The 22,402-nt window shown below is 41.5% G+C and overlaps 2 protein-coding genes and 1 long non-coding RNA gene across 4 annotated transcripts in view; all 3 read right to left on the reverse strand.

Moving 5' to 3' along the window:
* Positions 1-732: 732 nt before the first annotated feature.
* On the reverse strand, positions 733-19,610 carry LOC310861805. The gene is made up of 2 exons (XR_014569525.1): positions 19,475-19,610; positions 733-855 (listed from the first exon to the last, which is right to left on the reverse strand). It is a non-coding gene; the product is annotated as an uncharacterized lncRNA (long non-coding RNA).
* On the reverse strand, positions 1,571-14,616 carry LOC310861804 (putative helicase mov-10-B.1). The gene is made up of 23 exons (XM_083769445.1): positions 14,267-14,616; positions 14,061-14,184; positions 11,929-12,119; positions 11,415-11,526; positions 10,714-10,855; positions 10,331-10,583; positions 10,115-10,228; positions 8,918-9,089; positions 8,432-8,574; positions 7,652-7,831; positions 7,187-7,299; positions 6,346-6,542; positions 6,052-6,149; positions 5,353-5,450; positions 5,169-5,267; positions 4,930-5,032; positions 4,529-4,646; positions 3,130-3,321; positions 2,895-2,966; positions 2,610-2,735; positions 2,428-2,516; positions 1,845-1,957; positions 1,571-1,707 (listed from the first exon to the last, which is right to left on the reverse strand). The coding sequence occupies exons 1-23, from the start codon at positions 14,428-14,430 to the stop codon at positions 1,646-1,648; spliced, it is 3,075 nt and encodes a 1,024-aa protein (XP_083625571.1). The 5' UTR covers positions 14,431-14,616; the 3' UTR covers positions 1,571-1,645.
* A 1,295-nt stretch (positions 19,611-20,905) lies between the features above and the next one.
* The window catches only part of LOC310861194 (putative helicase mov-10-B.1), a 15,989-nt gene continuing 14,492 nt past the window's right edge, over positions 20,906-22,402 (reverse strand). For both annotated transcript variants that reach the window (XM_083768544.1, XM_083768543.1), the window contains exons 22-23: positions 21,612-21,724; positions 20,906-21,138 (exon numbers count right to left, since the gene is read on the reverse strand). In XM_083768544.1, the coding sequence (XP_083624670.1) occupies positions 21,077-21,138; positions 21,612-21,724 (175 nt within the window). In that variant the 3' untranslated portion in view covers positions 20,906-21,076. The remainder of the gene's footprint in view (positions 21,139-21,611; positions 21,725-22,402) is intronic.

Here is a 22,402-nt window from a genome sequence, read left to right on the forward strand (position 1 = left end):
ACCATATATGGAGGCGTGATGAACAAACAGGAGATGCAGGTTTTCATAGTAAACTATGCACTCATCGTAAGTCACTGAATGGACCTGCGTATCACCCGTTTAGAATTTGCACATAATGCAGGAGGAATAACAAAAATGAGTGCTTCCAAACTGCAACACAGAATCACCTGCACAGACTTTCTTGACAGAAAGTAGCTCATAACATGTCTACGGTGGATTTTTATGAAACAAAAGCTCGGCAGATTGAAAGAGGATAATTCAAGTTTGGCCTAGAGCTGCAATGATGGTGAGTTTAACGTAATTTAATACAAGCAGATCGCAAACGCAAATTGGATGAGTAGGGAGTCAATGGAGGGTATTGCAACTCTAGATTCATCCCATTATAAACAAATCTAGAGTTGCAAATTGCGGCTACTCAGAATGTACAGTTGTAAGAACATGGTACCTGTAGGAGATTCTCTCATCAATACTAAAGTTCTTGGCGGGATAATTTAACTTAAGGAAACTTTCGTTCCTATTTTGATGGGTTACATAATCTACTACATTGCCTGTGTCCAGTGTCCACACATCTGACATGGTGCCAGATCGAGCGACGTTTACTTTAGTTTCTGGTGTGACTGCCATAACCTGTTGGACTGGTGACCTACTGTAAAAAATACCATTGACTTCCTAAGTGATGACACACACTGTAATAAGTCAGGATGACTTGGGAAAACAAAGTCAACAACTGAATTCATTGGAAACTCAACTTCCATTTATTCATATAAATCAGAAAACCACCGAACTCCAGAAAGGCAGTGTGGATACAATAAATCTTAATCTTACTTAATTACAATTACAATTATTAATTGTAAACTTGTCATTTAATGCAAACATCTTATTGGGTCAGCTGTCGCATCCATTCCATTAAACAGGACAGAACAGAACAACCCCTAGCCAGGCTCACAGAGGCTAAATAAGATCACCATTTGGTGATAAATCACATATGAGCAGCAAAGACATTAAGAAAAGAAAGAAACAAAAAAGAAACAAAAACATTTGGAAAAAAACAAATATACAGGTATTCTCCACTCAAACTTCAACAATCAGGGTAATAATATTATTTTCATTTAACTTTTTGGTTCATTTTCATCTACTCAGACTTTTGTGTGCAACAATTTTTTTATATTGATACTGATTTGATTAGACATGGACATGCCAACCTCCTTTAGTATAATAAGCCCATTCAACTTCAACCTCCACGTTAAGTGTCTGACCCTATTTAGACACTCATGTAGGTGAGTGTCTGACCCCATTTAGACACTCATGTACAGTAGGTGAGTGTCTCAAACTATTCAGACCTGGAAAGCCTACGGTATAGGCTCTTCTTATACTCTTCAATCAGGGACAGCATCTCTTTCATTTCATTTTGTCAAGGATCCCCAAATTGATGACCTATATATTTGGCCATGGAGGACCACTATCTCACAATGTTTTGTTCCATGCAGGGACCCCCAGAAGAGAAGATTTATAACAAACAAATAAATTAAAATAAAATAATAATAATTTTAAAAAGCATAACTTGAGATGTTTCCAAATGTCAGACTCAACTCTAAGTGAAGCAACCAAATGGAATTGAGAATCAGCCTCTCCAGTCTCTGCCAGCTCACAGGTCATTCCTCCACTCTGGTTCCAGCTGCTGCTGAACTACACTCTCTGTAGTCTCCACTACAGAAGGGAACAACAGAAGGGAAGGGAGGGGAAGATTATATTATATTAAAAAAAGATAATCCAATACATTTATTCACAAGAAGATTGTCGTGTGTGTGTGTGTGTGTGTGTGTGTGTGTGTGTGTGTGTCTCACCTGTAACTTCCAACTGGGCGAAGAGTTGGACCAATCTGGTCTCTACCTGCTCGATGTCCTCTGTGTCAGAGACACCAGTGTAGCCTCCTTCATCCCTACAGTACTGGATAAACCTGTGTGTGTGTGTGTGTGTGTGTGTGTGTGTGCGTGTGTGTGTGTGTGCGCGTGTGTGCGTGTGCGTGTGTATCGGGGAAGAGAGGGGGGGTTGGGGAAGACAATGTGGTTAGTTAGTAGTAAATTAACATTAAATAGAACATTGCAAGTTTTACATAGACAGTTTAGTATGACATTTATACATTATATGTATTTTGGGCCTTAATTAAGGTAATATTTAGGCATTTCTGCTTCATGACGAGACAGTGAAGATAAACAGGGAATTATTGAACATTTTGGATTAAAAAACAAAAACAATTTAACAACACAAATCTTGTATGGGAGCGGGAGTTAGGAATCTTTGAATATGGGGGTACACGGCCAAGTACATTGGCCGTGTACTCAAAAATTAATTTGAGGGTCGATAACATTAAGAGTAAGACCACTGCTTTATGGAAATGGTGACATTGTGTACACTAGTGGTACCCACCTCTCCCATGTAGGGTCTGACCTCAGCACTATGGGGTTCCCCACCACTATCAGCAGGGCCTTGGCTCGAGTTAACGCCACATTGAACCTCTGACAAAGGAAGAGAAAACCTGTATCAAGATACTACTTTACCAGTCTGCGTGCATGGCACATGTGCACCTGTGTTTGATTTATAACTCATACCTTCTCATTCTTCACAAAGCCCAGGGAGAACTTTTGATCAAACTCTGCGTATTTGCGGCTGCTGCGAACTGCAGACACCAGAATCACCCTTCTCTCCTGGCCTTGGAATTCCTCCACTGAACCAACCTGACACGCACGCACGCACACGCACGCACACGCACACACACACACACACACACACACACACACACACACACACACACACACACAGCAATTTATGGAATATCACATCGCTGATACTGTTTATTTCTCATTACCTGTGAATAGTGAACAAGCTGTGCGTACCTTTAGGTGTTGCATGTTCTTCACTTTAAGGTCCTTTTCCACCTTCTGAAGGGCCTTTCGGATTTTCTGCACCTACAGTACAAAAAAAACAATACATCACCTCATTTCATTCCAGATTTGAATACATTTCCATCATTTCCACCCATACAGTATAATGAATTGTGGTATATTTATGCCTGTGCTGCGCATAAAATACAGTGCTTGCAGCTGCATGGCAATGGAAGTGTATTCCCACCTGTTTCCTGTAGGGAGCAATGATACCTATCTCATGGGGTGAGATGGTAGCAAGGCCCTTCTTGCCCTGTGTCTCAAGGAGTTTCTTCAGGTAGTAGATCAGCACCTCCACCTCTGCTACGTTGAAGAATGAAGGACTGCTCTTCTCGCGCTCATCAATGCCCGTCACCCCGTGGAAGATCACCGGGAAGTTCTGAGAGACAGTGAAGCTGACTTTATAGATTGTTTTAGGACTGCGTCACTCACTGACGCATTTCGTTCGTCACTTTAAAATGAATTACTTTCTGCAAGTCACTTGAAAGACAGAAGTGACACTTCTGGTGGGGGGGGGGGTTGCTATACTTCTTCTGACAGGTGTATTGCGGTTGCTAGAGACACTGTATGGACTTGACAGGAGGTTCACAGACATGGTGACCTGATTAGAACAGGGCAAATGTTGGGGGCATTTGAACCTGTGCAATGAAATTACTTAATTAATATACTAAGTTAGACATTTCTGAAAATGAATGAGGGATCGTTGTGAAATTTCTTCTCTCTGTTGCCTATGGCTACACTAAATTACACTACCATACAAAATATGTGGGATGGATCAATGGATGGATGGACACAAAAATATATTTGCTGAAAAAAGCCAATCGCAGAATAGGGATGTTAGGGTTTTCCTGGGACTCGCTTCTCTATCTCTCTCCTTACTCTAAAGGAGCTTCTCTATCTCTCTCCTTACTGTAAAGGAGCTTCTCTATTTCTCTCCTTACTGTAAAGGAGTGTCTCTATCGCTCTCCTTACTGTAAAGGAGTGTCTCTATCTCTCTCCTTACTGTAAAGGAGGGTAACATTTTTACACCGTGGCCCTACAGGAGGCTAGCCTTCTATCAGGTATGTTTGACTCTCCAGAGCCAGTGTTGATTTCGTTGACTAAAACTAAGACAAAAAAGTGTTCGTCGACTACCTTTTTCCACTGACGAAAAATACACGGAAACTAAATACAAAAGAAACTATGACTAAAACTAAGTATACAGTGAATATACTGACAATTTCGTCAACAAATAAAAACTAGACTAAAATGTTAGGAAGGGACTAGTGGACAATAAATCCAGTATAAGTCATTTCAGCCATTACGACGGTATCAAGGCCTGCCAAAATACATTTTAGTCGACTAAAATCAACTGTAGATTTAGTCGACTAAAATCTTATGATATTTAGTCGACTAAAACTAGACTAACACTCCAGGTGACTAAAATATGACTAAAATTAAATACGTTTTATTCCAAAGACTATGACTAAATTTAAATAGAAATTTCCTGACAAAAACAACACTGCTGTCTGGTGCTAATCTCACAAACCGCTGGACTGATCAGTGCTACATTTCTTGTGCTCACTGCCACTATGTGTACAAATTACCTTTTTGGGCAGGTATTCCCACCCGCAGTAGGAGTTGCGTAGCATCTCATCAGCACATGCTTGGAGCTCTCCGTCGTAGAACATCTCATTGGGAATCTTCAGGATGGCAGGATGGGACCTGACACAGCAAACCATCAATAAAACACATCGCTGCTGTTGGGTGGAAACCTCATACCTCACGTCCAAAACTGTTACTTTTCAGGCTTCAAATTGCAAAATAGTACAAATAGCATCCGCTGTTACTGCTACTTTTGTCATACAACAAAAGAAATACATAAAATATAGGCATGAGAGGTTTCTGCCCCATAGCAATGATATGACAAGCTTAGAGGAAGTCTAAAATAAAAACACATACTTTCAGTCACGATTGTGTCAAAATGACCCAGTAAACACTACGTTACCTGTAGTTCTTCAGCAGTTTGGTGACAAAGCGATTGTTGAACTTCTCTTGCTCCTTCTGGTACAGAGGGAAATCCCTCATCAGACGCTCCAACAAGGAGACATCTGCAAATAGTGGCAAAAAATAAAACTTCTGGGATCTCCACAGGGCAAACATCAGCAATTTCAGCTGCACACTCAGCTGTGTGTGTGTGTGTGTGTGTGTGTGTGTGTGTGTGTGTGTGTGTGAGAGAGCACGTACCCATGCCATATTTGATTGCCAGTGGAGATCTGAGGATGGGTCCAAGTTGCTTGTGGTCTCCGGCCAGCACTACCTGACCAGACTCAGCGTGGAGTAGCCCTGTGTTCCATGGATCATAAATGAGTGGATACAGCATAAACACAACTTAAACACATGTGCCATGATAATTGTATTTATCTTTTACCTGCCAGTGGGATTAAGCATTCCGTCTCCACAGCGTGTCCAGCCTCATCCACAAACACGTGTGTGTAGTGGCCTGGGGGGATCCCTCCAGTAACCAGCCTGTACATGTGAGAGAGAGAGAGAGAGAGAGAGAGAGAGAGAGAGAGAGAGAGAGAGAGAGAGCGAGAGAGAGAGCGAGAGAGAGAGAGAGAGAGAGAGACCACGGAATGTCATACAAATTAGAAAGTAATGTACCTGCTTAATGATGCAGGTGTCCACTGCAGTGTCAACCCTGAGATTGGGAGGTCAGGGTTCAATTCCCCAGCCGGGTCATACCAAAGACTATAAAAATGGGACCCAATGCCTCCCTACATGGCACTTGTGGGTACAGCCCACAAGCGCCATGTGGGCTGTACTTATACATCATGGCTGGGAGATGAGATCAATTGTACATGCCACTGAAAAGTAATGGCATGTATTGTAGAATGAGAGCTACACAGCTGTATCTGAACAAGGAGATCAGGGCATAAATCCCTCCTATGCCTTCTACTGATCACACATCTACACATTCTAGTTAGCTTTTAGCATTGTTGTGGTTAATACAGTATGTGGGGTTAAGGATGAGAACATGGTGTCAATAGCAGTAAATAGAGGTTTTTCTACCTTCTTAACTGTCTCCAGGTGAAATACACCGTAAACGTTAGCATCTATCATTAGCTACCTTCCAGCAGTGATCAGAGTGGTGACTATGATCTTGTACTTCATCAGCTCCTCTTTCGCGGGATACACATATGTATCTCCTTCCAGGTTGCAGCAATCCTATGAAATCACATATAGCATGCACATTGCACACATAATACAAGGGTGAGGAATGGCTCATGAGGTTACAAACGTGACGTGGTTTAGTGCTTCACTGAACAAAAAGAGAGAATGAAATTAAACTAAGAAGAAAACAGGTGTAAAGAAATTAGAAACACGCCTCTGTCTGCAAGGACGTTCAATGTTAAGTACTGACCCGTAGTTCTACGGGAACAAGTCTAGGGTTCCGGCTGCTGGCGTACATGCGGAACACCGTGTGCTTGTCCACATGCTCCACGATCTTCTTACAGAGGAGGTCGGTGGCACTGTTGGACGGAGCACAGGCCAGGATGTGGCAGGAACCATGGGTCTTCTGGATCTGCTTGATGGCCTCGACCACGGTCACCGTTTTGCCTGACAAACAAACAGCAGCAGGAAGGAGATTTGATGGGGGAAGACAATTACTCAAATGCACCCCCCATTATTAACCTGCCAACGCCATCCCTGTAGCAGAGAGAACACTGGTGGATTTAAGTGGTAAACCATTTAGACCTGAGGCAGATTCTAAAACACCTTCTAAGTTTTATGTATACGTGTGTCAACAATTATGTATTTGGGCGCCGACCTAGACTGGAAACCAGACAAATCTTCCCCAGGAAAAAAACATCCCTGGGGAGATTGGTCTGGCACTCTTCCGTTTGAATTACATTTCACCCCAGAGTTGTGGGTCACCAATCAGAGCCCACTATTCAAAGTGAGACCTTTTGGCTGTGACGTTTGAATCTGTTTGTAACCACCCCGTGATATTAGTCTGGCCATGCCAGGTTACCGCTGACACTATAAAATGCTATTTTGTTAAAATATTTTGTTTCCAGGGACACAGGGGATAGGGAAGCAAAGATTTCAGTTGAAAATGTTCGCTTAAAAATATAATATATTCACAAAGCTCATATAGTGTGGCATGATATGAGCCAAAGTATAAAATAATGGTTAAAGTGGTTCAAATCTAAAATGGCACACCGGTTTTAATGGGTTACATCAAAATAAATCAAATATACCTGTGCCAGGTGGTCCAAACAGCAGATAAGGGGCAGGTTTAGAAGACCCTGCTACTATGTGTTGCACGGCTGCGTACTGCTCAGGATTTTTCTCCAGATTTCTGTCAAAAAGCCTACAGAGAGAAAGGCAGAACCATCAGTTTATCTGCTTCAGCACTAGTGGTCACAATACGTACAAATGATCAATGATCAATCTGCATTGTGATCTTTTGCACTGGTGCTTTTTTCGCCAAATGTTTGAACCAGAATAGAGACAATAGGGTTCCTAATATGGTTAGCAATCTTGGAAACCATCTGGAAAAAGAAATGCCCCCTTGTTTAGAAACAACACTTCCTCCCAGGTACTTCCGTGTAGGGTACTTTGCTAGTAGTAAAAAATCCTACTAGCAACAACACTACATGTTTAGGGCAGTGGTGATGACGGGATCATGTGGTTGATGATGGATATATGACTGGATGACTAACCTCAGTGTGGGTAGCTGTAGTTGTTGCTGGTCTAGGGAGATGGCAGTGTTGGGAAACAGCACCTTTCCCAGCCTGTGTTTAGCCACGAACTCCAGTGCTCTGTGCTGGAGGCGCATCATCAGACGGTTGACTGTGAACTCCACACTAAACTTCATGTCATCTATGAAGCGAGCCAGCAGCCTGCAGTCAAATTCACAACAAACTGCATGAGCTGCTGAATGTATGTATGTGTGTGAATGTGTGTGTGTGAATGTGGGGGGAAATCAGTTGTCCTGCCATTACAGCAGATATGAAACACAGGACCGACAAGTGACGCTAGCTTCTGGGGGCCGCTGGGTAATCGGGTCTCCAATGGAATGCTATGGACAATGGTGGCAGTGGCGGTGGCAATGGCTGTGTTTTTCTTCCTTGTTGTCACTGGCGATTGTGGAATATTTTCCGACGTTAGGACATTCGATCGCACTATTTTAAGGCACACGTTTGTGCAATGGAGCTACGTTCACGATCGGGTGATCCTTCAAAGGTTAGTGAAAATCACTGGCAGTGAAGTGGGCCTTTTTAAAGCCACAATCAATTAATTGTTAATTAATTAATCTGGCAATAAATGTGTTAAAGTAAATTAAACAGGAGTAATGTCTTCGTGCAGACTTTTATTCTTTTGAACTATTAGGAAAAGAGTACCAGGAACGACGTACACTGATGCTAATGGAGTATAAAATATATCACATAGTACTCTGTATTGTTATTCTATTGCTATTTTCTACGCTGTCTTGGGCTTACTCTTTGCTGAAGCCCAGCTTGACTTGGTCCAGCTCCACACTGTGGACATAGCCTCTGTATTTCACTCCTTCTTCCCCTCTTGGTTTGACAAGCAGGTGGTCCCCACGAAGCACAGATGGACGGTTCTCAGACACACCTTCAACCTAACAGGAGAGGATGAATGAGTGTGTGTGTGTGTGTGTGTGTGTGTGTGTGAGAGAGTGTGTGTGTGTGTGTGTGTGTGTGTGTGTGTGTGTGTGTGTGTATGTGTGTGTGTGTGTGTGTGTGTGTGTGCGTGTAGTGTTGGAAAAAGTACTACATTATTTCACTTCAGTATCTATACTGCGATGTAGAAATACTCTGTTACAAGTAAAAGTATATCATTTGCCTCTGGGATGAAAGTACCGAAAATCGAAATTACTCCAGTAAAGTCAATAAAATACCTCAAAATTGTACAGTAAATGTGCTTAGTGACTTTACACCACTGCGTGTGTGATTCAAACTAACCTCCAAAACGAGAAGTCTCTTGTCTCGGACCATGGAGGCGTGTCCTCTGTCAGTATTGGGGATGTTGTATCTCCTGATGTCCAGTGTCATCTGAATATCCTCCAGAAACAGCATCAACTGGAACTTCTTACAATAGTTCTCCTCGCTCAATGGACTCTCAAGCAAGGACTTTCTACAAGAATGCGCAGTGTATGTTAATATGTAATCCAGAATACAAGCCATGTTGTTTCATATTCAGAGACAGTTCACCCACACTTCTGGGAATAGAACCTAAAGGGCTGTCTGGCAAATAGTGTCTTGCACATATTCACACCTGGGATTACATACAGTACAGCACTCAATACATAAACATTACAGATAAGCCGGCCTGGGCCGTGGCTCAGCAGTCGAGTCTGGCAGTGTGCCGTGGGTTCGACTCCCGATCCCGACGGCCCTTACTGCATGTCACTCCCACATTTCCTGTCAGCCTAGTGTCTGTCCCTCTATAAAAAATATAAAATGAAGGCGAAAGCCGAAAAAAACCTGTCACAAAATTGTTAGATTCTCTACATAACATATGAAAGGGTATCAAGTGAAATCACATTTCTTTAGTGTCAAATACAGTGTATCTAATATTGCACATTTCCAATAGAGAGGATGAGATAGGGAATGTTGGTTAACATTGTAGTGGACAGATCACTGGACTATAACCAGCATTTAAAAATGACCATAGATTATTATGTATATTTAGACTAGAGGCTGTGTATATAGAAAGCATTTTTTGAACTGCTTAGCGGCTAGAGTTTTTGGTTGTGTGCTCTGGGCATCTTGAGTAGAAAGTAGTTTAACACTCACCAATGTCACTTTGTTTTAACAACCAATCACAATCAAGGAAGAGGCGGATGAGATTAACAAACATGGCAGAAGAGAAGCAGATGCAACTACAGTATGCACTCACACACTCCTACCATTTCCTACCCTTTCTCTTGACGGAGTTATTTGTCTGTAAGCTATTTTGGTTAAGCTATTTGTATTAAGATAATGCAAATGACATGATGACAGTAAACAAAATGCTTTCTATGAACACAGCGCTTTATACAGTAGATCCTCTGAATACCCTTACACAACACACGTCTATGGTCAATAAAGACAATCATGAGACGCATAAGGTGTTGATGTTGCAATTAGGGAAAGGTGGATATGCAACCTTGCATTTACCTTGCATCACGGACAGAATGTGGGTTCTTCAGTGAATTCACCAGCTGTGTCATGTATGCTGGAACCACATACTGTTTCAGACCAACTTCCATATTGAGGCGTGACACTGCCAAACTGAGTACAGAAGACAATTAAAAAGAAAAGGATGAATGACTGTGTAGAAATTAAGATTTACATTCCACTTCTAGTCATCAACATAAGGAGTGTTTGGCGTACCTCTCAGGTGGAATGCCATCCACAATAATGCTTGTCAGATCTTCAGTTGTCAAAGGAGCAATGATGCGAGGTTTGTAAGGGGCTTCGGGGCCCAGCTCCTTTGCAAAAGATGTAACACATTTGGCCTCAATACTGCGCAAAATGTGGAAGGCAGTGGAGGATGGCAGGTCTGCTTTGAACTCAAAGGCCAACGTGGCCGGATAGTAACCTACTAAACTGGTACGGAAGAGCACTTTGATTTCATAGCTATCACCTAGACAAAAATACATAAAACATAACAAAATTATTAATGTGATGCATTCATATCAAAGTGTTAAAAATGTTAAATATCCAACATATCCAATCTACAGTCAGTAGAGCTATGAATAGTTATGTAAATTTACCTGGTTTCAGTTTCAGTGGGTTGGCACGGGTCACTCTATGTTCATCCTCCAGAAAGAAATACTTTAGCCAATGTAGAGGACTGTAGTAGGTGAAACAGACTGGTTCTGTTCCTGTGTTCTCCACATACAGATGGACCACATGCTGTTACAGTGAGAAGAACAAAGTCACTCAACAATGGAACTCTATATACTGTATATCACAATCTTGCCGATTTTAATTAAATAATACAGTAATTGAGTAGCATAAATGGACTGTGTGAAGTACAACACGGCTGCAGTTAACTGCATAATTATTTTGGTCCTGCCATCATAAGTGAAAAAACTTTTTCAAAAACTATTAAAAAAAATAACCAACGCACTCCGTTAGTGTTTAATCCTTCTACCAGAATCAGGAACGATGCCCATGGACTTCAAGTCAGCGTTGGCCAGGTCTCACAGCACACAATTGCACATTTTCCACAAATATTCCTCAATATTATGTCTATGAAGCTGTGTGCTTTCTGCACCGTTAATGTACTTTCAGTGTACAGTATGCATGAAACTCCCTTATTGCCTCACACTACAATAATGCTCTGATTATTGCCTCAGACTACTGTACTACTGAGCCCCCCCCCCCCCCCACAACTAATCTATGTAGTGTAGTCCATTCAAGAATATCCACAAAAATATTTAGTTTCAACCGTACTAATTTCGACACGCACCTCATACACGCCTCCAACACCTACTTCACCTTCAACACCTACCACCTTGCCATTCTCAAAATCATGGTCTGAGGTGATGCAGATACCATGTTTGTCCGAGATGAACTCAGCCCTAGTGTGTGGATACAACATGACAACATTATTGTACTGGCATGTCACTAAAGCCAAGCAATAGCAGATTAGTGTGCATGTAAATAATACATTCATGATTATATGTAACAGACAGTTACAAAGCAGTCAGGCGGTGTGCTTGTGATTGCATAAATAGCAGAACTCTGAATTTTACTTTGAAACATGGTTGACATGAAAGAGATTTAAAATAACTACAAGTCACATGAGCAAAAATGTAATGTTATACAAGATCTTCAAAAAAAGAGACACAAACTAATTTCAGCAACCTGTAGTCACAAAATGAAGCAAAACCATACATACTGTAGCCTAATCATAGAGCAAGCTTACTACATATGCTTACTGCATATATGACTATTGTATAAGCAATTCTCTGTCCTCTTACATGTTTAGATTGAGTTTGTTCATAAGATCTCTGGCAAATTTCCTTCGGGCTAGAACCCCAGTCTGCTGTTCAACGATGTTCCAACCCCTTGGAAACCATATGGACGCTCCATTCTGGGCAGCCAAATTCTGGGCAGCCAAATTCTGCTGACTCCTGTGTGAATGCCACTGGTCCTCATATATGGCTTTCACCTAGGAGGATAAGGATCAATTAATAGTGTTGAATCTCACTGCAAATTCCATAAACAATTCCATGTCCAGCTGCTCCTTTAAAGCTCTTAATGGCCCATGCCCTGACACTAACTCACTCAATCTTAAGATTTATAGTCAGAGTACAAAAAACTCTGTGCTGTAAGTGCAGTGCATACAGCCTCCTACGATGAGAAAAGCGTATTTCACCCACTTCTTTCAGTCACAAACCTGTGATGTGACCTTTTTACAGTCTATGGATGTGACAATAAAGTTGTTTCTGATGATCCTACATCAACCTACAGTACAGCGTGTGATATGTTTTGTTTTCCTTCCTTCTTTTCTGGAGGCTCAGGACTGAATGGTCAATGGTAGGACAAGGAGGTACACTGTACATAGGCCAGTCAATCTTAGATTTGACCCAAAAGAAATGGCAAAAGTAATCGTTCAAGGTTTTTTATGATCCTTAGGTTCATCCAAATAACATTATTTTAGAGTATTATATCAATTGTGGATCATGGTAAATTCAGGGGTAGAATCATAGAAGCATTAGAGCTATGGACCAGACGAAGTCCACACCCACAACACCAGAGGGAGTGCAACAAACCATGTACAACCCAGATTTGGCACTAACAAGGGACTAAATTAGTTTCGCTCCTATGCCACCAAAATGTGGAACGCCCTACCAACATGTCATTAAGACATGTGAATCCCTTGACTCCTTCAAAACCGCTCTCAAAGGGCACCTACGGACGGCTGCAATTCGAAACTGGCCCCCGTAAAATCTGAATCCGCCCCCCACTGCCCCCCCCTTTTTTCCCTCACTGTATAATGTTTCTTTTCCCTTTTTGCTTCCTTTATGATGAATTCCTGTTCTGTTCTTTAACTATATATATATATATATATATATATATATATATATATATATATATATATATATATATAACTATATATATATATATATATATAACTATATATATATATATATAACTATATATATATATATATATATATATATATATATATAAGTGTCTATTTGTACGTCTCTAAATGTTTTGATGAATTGAACATGGTGGACCCTGTTGTAAACAAGTGTAATGCTTAATTGGGTCGTCCACTCACAGTTAACAGTCTTTGTATTGAGTTTGTGCTTGAAAAGTACTGTAATTCTGCAAACTGTTAATAAATATTTCAATCAATCAGCTAGGGGTTTTACTTTTCATGATTCTGAATCCATTCCAATTTCCAAGCATTAGTTTTGCCGCTTTTGCGGGCTAAAAACGGCCGTAGCCTCTTCTCTTGCCCAATGTGATGAGGTGAGCACATTTGGGCAAGTTGCTATTTCCTAAACCAGAAACCTAACCTCACAGAATAACCTAAAAAAACACCACATAGGCGAAAGCTCTGCGAAAAACGCAGTCCCGTTGGAAGTTCCCTGGCTCATTGAGCGGTAGTGAGGGCGGGGGCGCATCCGGTGAAGGACGATATTACACTTATTACAATTCAATTCAAGTCAAAGGGCTTTATTGGCATGAGAAAACATACGTTTACATTGCCACGGCAATATTACACTCAATGTAAACAGGAAGTATAGATGGGGAAAACGCTAGCCACGTTCAGCCACAGACGGGATTAAAACACATATCTATTGAAATATATGGACTAATACATTGCACAGAGACTGCGCTACGCTGGTTAACATTTGGGGCAACTGGGTAAGCGTCTAATTTGTTTCATTTTGTACATGTTCGGAGAACTGCGGGCTTTACTGATGAACGTGCAGGGACCACAAGGGGTCGGAAGACTCTCGTAGATATAAATAATGTAAACATCGATAAAATACACAAGGCTATACCGAGCCAAGGGAAGGCTCTAAAACAAATAACACGTAGTGTTTATTTTTTTTTAATGAGAAGTTGCGTTGATAAAAGATGGCATGCTCACCTCGGAGGTGAAACGAACTTTCTTCGGTTTCCCTGATTTCCCAGAGATCTTGACTTTGTAGGACACTTTCAGAGCATGAAGAACAGTACCAAAGCCTGGATCTTCGCGTCCTTGCTTGCCAATTCTGAAATATAACCGTGATTAGGTAACGGTTAACAGCGACTGTTGACAGCTTATGTTTAACTGCTTTAATATCTGAAACTCACCTGTTCCTGAACTCAAGATTATAGATGTCTTTTAGTTGACTCTTATCTTGTATTTCTGCTCGATCAGTCTCTTTCAAAAACTCAAAGAAATCTAAGCCAATTCTGCAGATCTCGGATAATTTAATTTTCATCTTGGATTGTACATTTGTTTGAGCCATGGCCATGCTTCAGGAAACTACTCTGCTCGATCGTCAAGTTGCACTTGTCTTGTTGTCACAGTCAGATTAGCTGATGAATTCGTTCTGAATCCTTGGGTAATGTGTATTCCAGTTGGGCGGTTAGAAACGTCTCCGACCGAGGATAGACTGACATGTATGGACGGGATCATGGGACAGTCAATGGTTTCAACACTGTTGTCTGAGTGTTTGTGTGCCGCCCACACACACACACACACACACACACACACACACACACACACACACACACACACACACACACACACTGTTTTCCTCCGAGGTGGAACCCGTGGAAAGCCTGGTGACGCGAGTCACACTGTGCGCCACGTACCGGTGTTCAGAGGAAACGAAACCAAAAGTCGCATTTTCTTTAATAACATAATAATAACCTAGGCTTTAATGAGCTGGCCACCTGGGTGGGGTGGAGAAGGATATATATATATATATATATATATATATATATATATATATATATATATATATATATATATATATATATATATATATATATATAATTATTTAAATACATAGTTTCATGTCATGTATTATGTTTTTACTAGTCCTTACCCGTTCTGAATATATGCAAACAGCAAATCATGTTCAGTGTGTGATGTAATAGATCACATTACTGATAGGGGGGGGAATTGTTTACAGATGGTCTTGGGAAGTTGGGTTGGGCACTAAAGTATAGGCTAATTAAATGCTGTAGTACAATCATAAGTACACCATTGATGTGTGATGTAAATATGGTGGTGATATTCTGCCTATAAATGGAAGTTATTTAATATTTTCAAGGTCGGTGTTGCACTTTGTAGACGGTCCCTAACCGCTCACCGTCTGCTGCCCGTGGAGATATAAGCTATTAAACGGTGAACGCGGAGGTTGGCTTTTTGGGCTTCAAAGCAAGTTGTAGTTTGTTCTTTATATAATCAGGATAAGAATTAGATGTTTTGTGTGATTTAGGAACGTGTCGTTGTCATTGCATCTGTCTGTATGTATTTTGTCATTGTGTTGTTCCGACGGCACGGGATCTGTCTTCTCCAAACGTCTCCATTTGGCCACCCCGAGACCCCGACAGATAAGCATTCCGTTGTGATCGTGCTGTTCAGTGTGTCACGCAGCCACGCTGGGTGCGCGCAGGGCTGTAAGCTGTCGTTGTCAGTGTCCAGGCTTTGAGCGTGCATGTAGCCCATGTGTAATGCACGGCGAAGGAGGTGGTTGAGGAGGGGGCGGACAGTGTAAATGGTGCATTTATATATAGCGGCGGAGCGGCTGCAGTCCTGGCTGTGTGTCGCTGATCATAAGCCCAGAAACAGTGTCCTCGGAGCGGCTGCAGTCCTGGCTGTGTGTCACTGATCATAAGCCCAGAAACAGTGTCCTCGGAGCGGCTGCAGTCCTGGCTGTGTGTCGCTGGTCATTCACATCCAACACGGACACAGAACAGATGCTCCGACGGGGCTGGGTTTCGCTTCCTACGTCACACTACAAACGGTGACCTATCGAATTATGCGTCCCACACCCCCTCCACAGGCACACAATTCTTCAAGTTACAATTCTCCATGATCGTGTGGTGATGTAAAAACAATATCTGTACAGTAAATATGACAGTTGCGTCGGTAAAAAAGTAGCCTAGCTGGATTGTGGGAGCGTGCAGATTTATTTTGGCATGGAGAGATGTGTGCTAATAGTGTGGCTCGGTCGGAGATAGAGCACGGACAAATAAACTGGTTTTTATTCACTAATAAATTCATTATTAATCTTATTGGAAAAATGGCTTCGTTAAGACCTCCATATTATTATGGTCAATGCCTGTGTGAAAAGTGGGAGCGATTGGTGCAGGCAATGAGGAGATAAGTGTTTGTTTCTGACAGACAGACAGACAGACAGACAGACATTCAGACATTCGCTCTATTATTAAGTGTTTGTTTCTGACAGACAGACAGACAGACAGACAGACATTCAGACATTCGCTCTATTATTATTAGGATGATTGATTAAATTAACTGTTACCCCAAGTATAGCCCATACTTAATTGTCTAAGCCCCTACCTAGATCAGTGTGGTTCTCAAAGTGGGGTCAGGGACCCCCAGGGGTCATGTATGAGACAATGTATGATGTATGAGGGTGATTGGCCTTTGGATTTCTTCTACACACCTGTTACTTTGTAGGTGTGCAAAAAGTCTTGATTTTAAAGCCATTTATTGTACCCATGGAGAGCTACTTAGTAGCCTAATGTGCCTAGACCACGAAGGGCAGACAATACAACATAATACAGACAACACAATATAGGCCTTGCTCTTGCTGCTTCAAGGCCATCCTGAAGTCATGACTCATGACTCATGAGTCACATATACGGTTTATTTGGTGAAGATTATGAAAATAGATTGTGGCCAACTGCTTGTATGGCTCACTGCTGTGCACATGCAGACTTAGGTCAGCAGGACTAACCCCAATAGTAAATAAAGCAGAAAGATTGTCATGGAAACATAGATTATCTACATGTAACTAGGTCATTAGGTAGGGTGTGTAAATAAAAATCACACCTGTGTGAAGTGAGGGGCGCTAATATATTAAAGTCTAACTCATGTTGCTATGATTAGCTGGTGTAATGGTGATGTATAACAAACATTGAACTAAAAACAAACATTAATTTCCCCTTCATTGTCAATGGCATTATTAAAACAAACTTTGACAAAAAACAAACATTAAACCTGTATATAGGAGGGCCTCAAAACAGGAAAATGGTCTATGTTTAAGTAGCTACCATTTACTGTATCATGGCCGAACCTGTGAATAGACAGAACTGTTAAAAAATAGAAATCACACTTTAAACAAACATCAAACGTTAAAAGTTCATAGACATGGCTGCCACATGCCATCACGTTTAGTACTCTAAACAAACATTAGAAAGTCCATAGACTTGGCAGCACTTTGTTTGTTTAAAGTGCCCTAAACAAACATTTAAAGTGCTCTAAACAAACATTTAAAAAGTCCATAGACTTGGCTGCCATATGGCGTAATTTAACGACGGACAGGCATTAGTCCGACACCCTACCCTAAACCTAACCTCACAGGAAGCCACGGGTTAGTTTTAACCTGCCACAGGTTAGTTTTAACCTGCCACGCATGGCTAGAACTGGCCCTGGGACAGTGGGGAGGAATCAAGTGGCATGACGACGACTAAATTGGGGAGAAAAAGGTTATAAAAGGGTTTTCATCATATCTTATGTATTGCAAATTAATTCGCAATACATCATTCAATTTGTAGTTTGAACAACGAGTGAAAATACATAGACGATGGTAATCACGCCTTAGGACTTTCACTGTGCCTCTTGAAATATTGGAAGGAACTCACATTGTTGCAATGTCATTGCATTTTGTCATCGATAAACCGTATCTTTAGGAACACATGTCACTCTCTTCTGTCAAGTCTCTTCTGCTAGTGGTTCCCAAAGTAGGGTCCGGGGACCCCTAGGGGTCCTTGAGGGTGTTCCAGAGGGTCCCTACAGCTAAATGATAGTTTGGCACCAAATGGACCCTATATAAATTGGGGGTCCCAGATATGCCATTAAATGGGGGACCATAGCCTAATGCAGGTCAAACCTGGGGGCCCTTGAAATGAAAATGGTTGAGAATCACTGCTAGAGCCGTAAAAATCTTCTCTCATGGGGGTCCCTGGTATATGTTTTCAAATGGGGGTCCGCAGGCTAATGAGTGTCAATTTGGGGGTCCCTGACATGAAAAAGCATGGGAACCAGTGCCACTGGACTAGGCTACCAAGAGGTTAATTCAGGGCAGGTTACGCCTGAGCAGTGATGTGTACTAGTACTGGAAAGTCTGGCGTGGCATTGTGAAATCCATTATCTCGACCATCAAATTATGATGATGATGGATTGGGGTAAGTCCCTGTGACATACAGTACTAGCATGTAGTAGTGTCCTGTCACTAGTCAGTGTCCCAGCCAGGGGAGACATCATGTTTCTCTTTTGGGCCTTGAGATGAAAGGTTTGGGAACCACTGGCCTACAGAGATATGGGCTATATCTTGCGCCACCCCTTATCCCTAAACTAATTTGCCATTTTTACTATTTAAAAAAACCTTTTAATAGTTCAAATAGCCGATCTACAAGCTCACAATGTTTCGATGTAAATCGTCTAGTTGAACTATTTTAAAATGTTTTTTTAAATAGTAAAAAATGGCAAATTAGTTTAGGGATAAGGGTGGCGCAAGATGGAGCCAGTATACACAAGAAGCAAGTATACTCATGTGTACAGTTGTATAAGAACATGGTACCTGTAGGATATTCTCTCATCAATACTAAAGTTCTTGGCGGGATAATTTCATTCCTGCTTTGATGGGTTACATAATCTACTACATTGCCTGTGTCCAGTGTCCACACATCTGACGTGGTGCCAGAGTGACGTTTACTTTCGTTTCTGGTGACTGCCATAACCTGTTGGACTGGTGAGTCACCAGTCCAAGGTGACCTACTTTATTAAATACCATTGACCCCTCCAGTAAGGGCGATTTGCCCCAGACTGCCTGGTCGCCCTCCCTCTGACTTCCTATGTGATGACACACACTTAATAAGTCAGGATGAATTGGGAAAACAAAGCCAACAACTGAATGAATTGGAAACTCAACTTCCATTTATTCATATAACCACCTTCAGAGAACCACCAAACTCCAGAAAGGCAGTGTGGATACAATAAATCAATTCACAAACTACATGTAATTTCAAATGTATAAAGAGTTTCCTAGGGATAAGCCTGCACTACTGTATATGACACCCCTAGGTGTTTCTGGCTGATGGAAATTTGAATTAATTACTTTATTAAAGTTGATGCTCCAATTTGATGGCAGTTGCAGTAATCTGTTCACATTAAGCCTGTGCAATTCATAAAAAAATAAAAATAAAAATCTAAAATCATTTAGTTTTGTTTTACTATTATGTAATTGTAGGAAAAGACTGGAATCCTGCAGCACACAGACTTTTATTTCATCAGGCACAATTACTTACGTAATTGAAGACCTGTCATTTAATGCAAGCACCTTATTGGGTCATCTGTGGCGTCCATTCCATTAAACAGGACAGAACAGAACAACCCCTAGCCTCTCCCCATCCATCAGGCTCACAGAGGCTAAATAAGATCATAGAAGTCTACATACCATTTGGTGAAAGATCACATATGAACAGCAAAGACATTAAGAAAGGAAACAAAAAAGTAACAAAAACAAATCTCTCCACCAAAACTTCAACAACCAGGATAATAATATTCATTTTATTTTACATTTCATCTACTCAGACTTTTGTGTGCAGCACTATTTTGATATTGATACTGATTTGATTAGACATGGACATGCCAACCTCCTTTAGTATAATAAGCCCTTTCAACGTCAACCTCTTTGCTAATAATGTTCCATGCTGAAAATGTTCAAATATGTCTATTCAGACATAAAAAAATCACACCCGTGTGAAGTGAGTGGTGCAACTCCGTGTGGGGGTTCCTGGGGGGGGAGTTACAGACGCACCCAGGGTGCCGGCCCGGTTCCGGCGAGCCGCCCCGCGTCCAACACGGTAGAGACCTGTGTCTCGGAACGCAGATCATCTGATATCACATGAGCAGAGCCACACCGCCATACTAACATGCAATAGCTTTGCAATAAATGGTCTATGGTCAATCTGAGCCGAAGTGTCTCAATGAATTATGTAAACAAAACAAAAACAAAAAAACGCAAATTATTCAAAATATTCCAAATATTGAGATGTTTCCAAATTTGTGTGTGAAGTGAAGCAATCAAATGGGATTAGCCCTTCGCTAAGTCCCTCCCCAACCCGTCCTTGTCTAATAGGCACGTTAGCAGCGAGGAGACAGGGCAAGCTGTCCTTCTCCCCCATAGAGATGCATGTAAAATGACAGGATGACGAGATGACGAGAAAATGACGGGAATCGATCATTTCATTTCATACAAGAGCATCAAAATGTCTTCTAAATCTAGTCAACCAGGCCTGCAGTAGGCTATGGACTGGACAAATTTGCATGACATTATTTAAATAAACTAGAAATCTGAGGAAATGACGAGGGATACGAGGGCGAAATCAACTTTTAACGACCACCCGACAGGAGTTTTCATGTTGCACGGTAAGACTACAGTCATTAGTATTATTGTTGCCATCACCTGGGTGGGTCAGTCGGGTAACTTTCTCGACGTTAAAGGTATATTCAGTGATTTCACTTAATTCAAATATCACTTATTTTTTTGTTTTGTTGTGATAATCCTCTCTACTATAGTGTGCTGGCCATATAAGGAGTTCCTCCCTGTCCCCAGTTAACCCCTGGGGGTCAAAAAACCTTAGGTTTCGTTTTTGACTCTCTATCCTGATTGGACGAAAGGCTGGGTCCCACAGCCAAAAACGAAACCTAAGGTTTTTTGAGTGAAATCACTGAATATACCTTTAAGTATGTTCAACAACACAGTCATGCAAAATAACATTGACAGCTATGAGGTGGCGAAAGCTTGACCTGCATAGCAACAGTTGATAAACTACTTGGATTGGCATTGGACAATCGCTTTTTGGGATGGGATTTAGCAAAGGGCTAATTGAGAATCAGCCTCTCCAGTCTCTGCCAGCTCACAGGTCATTCCTCCACTCTGGTTCCAGCTGCTGCTGAACTACACTCTCTGTAGTCTCCACTACAGAAGGGAACAACAGAAGGGAAGGGAGGGGAAGATTATATTATATTAAAAAAAGAAAATCCAATACATTTATTCACAAGAAGATTGTCGTGTGTGTGTGTGTGTGTGTGTGTTAGGGATGCTTTTGTGGGACCAATCAACGATTGTTTTTCTGTGATTGGCCGATACAGATACTGATCTTGTGTGTAAGGGAAACATTTGAATATTTCCAAAATTATTGTCAAAACCCACATCAAAACTGGGAAGGGGAGAATATTTAGGCCTGTCACAAAGAGGAAAAATTATATTATACTATAGGCCTACAGTATATCTGATTGACTTTTATACCACTTAAATGGTATAAAAGATCGGTTTCTCCAGATAGGGTAAATTGCCTATCACCGATCAAGTCATTTGGAGTGAATATCGGCCGATCACCGATCGGTGGCTTATTGATCGGAGCATTTCTAGTGTGTGTGTGTGTGTCTCACCTGTAACTTCCAACTGGGCGAAGAGTTGGACCAATCTGGTCTCTACCTGCTCGTTGTCCTCTGTGTCAGAGACACCAGTGTAGCCTCCTTCATCCCTACAGTACCTTAGAAACCTGAGGTGTGTGTGTGTGTGTGTGCGTGCGTGTGTCGGGGAGGAGAGGGGGGGTTGGGGAAGACAATGTGGTTAGTTAGTAGAAAATTAACATTATTTAGTACAACATTGCAAGTTTTACAAAGACAGTTGATATGATTTTCATATCCATGCGTAGATGTCATCATGTTTACGTGACTAAAAAGCATGTGTACTTCATATGCACTGTACTGACCTTATCCTTAACCCGGCCTGTTTACTGCAGGCGCCCGTTATGTCTTACACCTATGTCTTATCTAGACAGTAATCTATCGATATCAGGTTGGGTGTACAACCCCCATTTCTATCACCTAAAGGAGGTGTTGTTTATTACAGTGTGCAACATGCATAGATAGTATCTCTGCAGGTTTCTGGTTCCATGGAGGCAGGCCAGCATCCTTCTGCAAAGCCACAAAGAGGCCCCTGCAGTGAGTTTGCCCTCCAACTCACTGCTCAGCCCAACGAACTTTAATACAGAAACAATGTGTACATTATGTCAACTTATGTATTCATGATTTCTCAATAATCACCCCATGTGACATACGACCACTGGGCGGGGGCTGCGTCTCCTGTAATATTGTCTCTATATATATCAAGGATTTTGTAATAAACAGTAGTAGCATGTTTGAACTCGCAACTTTGTTGTGGTCTCAGATATGTT

The sequence above is a fragment of the Protomyctophum parallelum genome (assembly GCF_964188405.1).
Source record: "Protomyctophum parallelum genome assembly, chromosome: 7".
Classification (NCBI taxonomy): Eukaryota; Metazoa; Chordata; class Actinopteri; order Myctophiformes; family Myctophidae; genus Protomyctophum; species Protomyctophum parallelum.

What these genes read in the sequence shown, in the direction of transcription:
- LOC310861804 (XM_083769445.1), bottom strand. Translation starts at nt 14,430, where the DNA reads ATGGCCATGGCTCAAACAAATGTACAATCCAAGATGAAAATTAAATTA. An exon ending in AATCTTGAGTTCAGGAACAG is followed by an intron (nt 14,185 to 14,266) that starts GTGAGTTTCAGA and finishes GTTATATTTCAG; the next exon opens with AATTGGCAAGCAAGGACGCG. An exon ending in ACTCTGATCACTGCTGGAAG is followed by an intron (nt 5,451 to 6,051) that starts GTAGCTAATGAT and finishes TCACATGTACAG; the next exon opens with GCTGGTTACTGGAGGGATCC.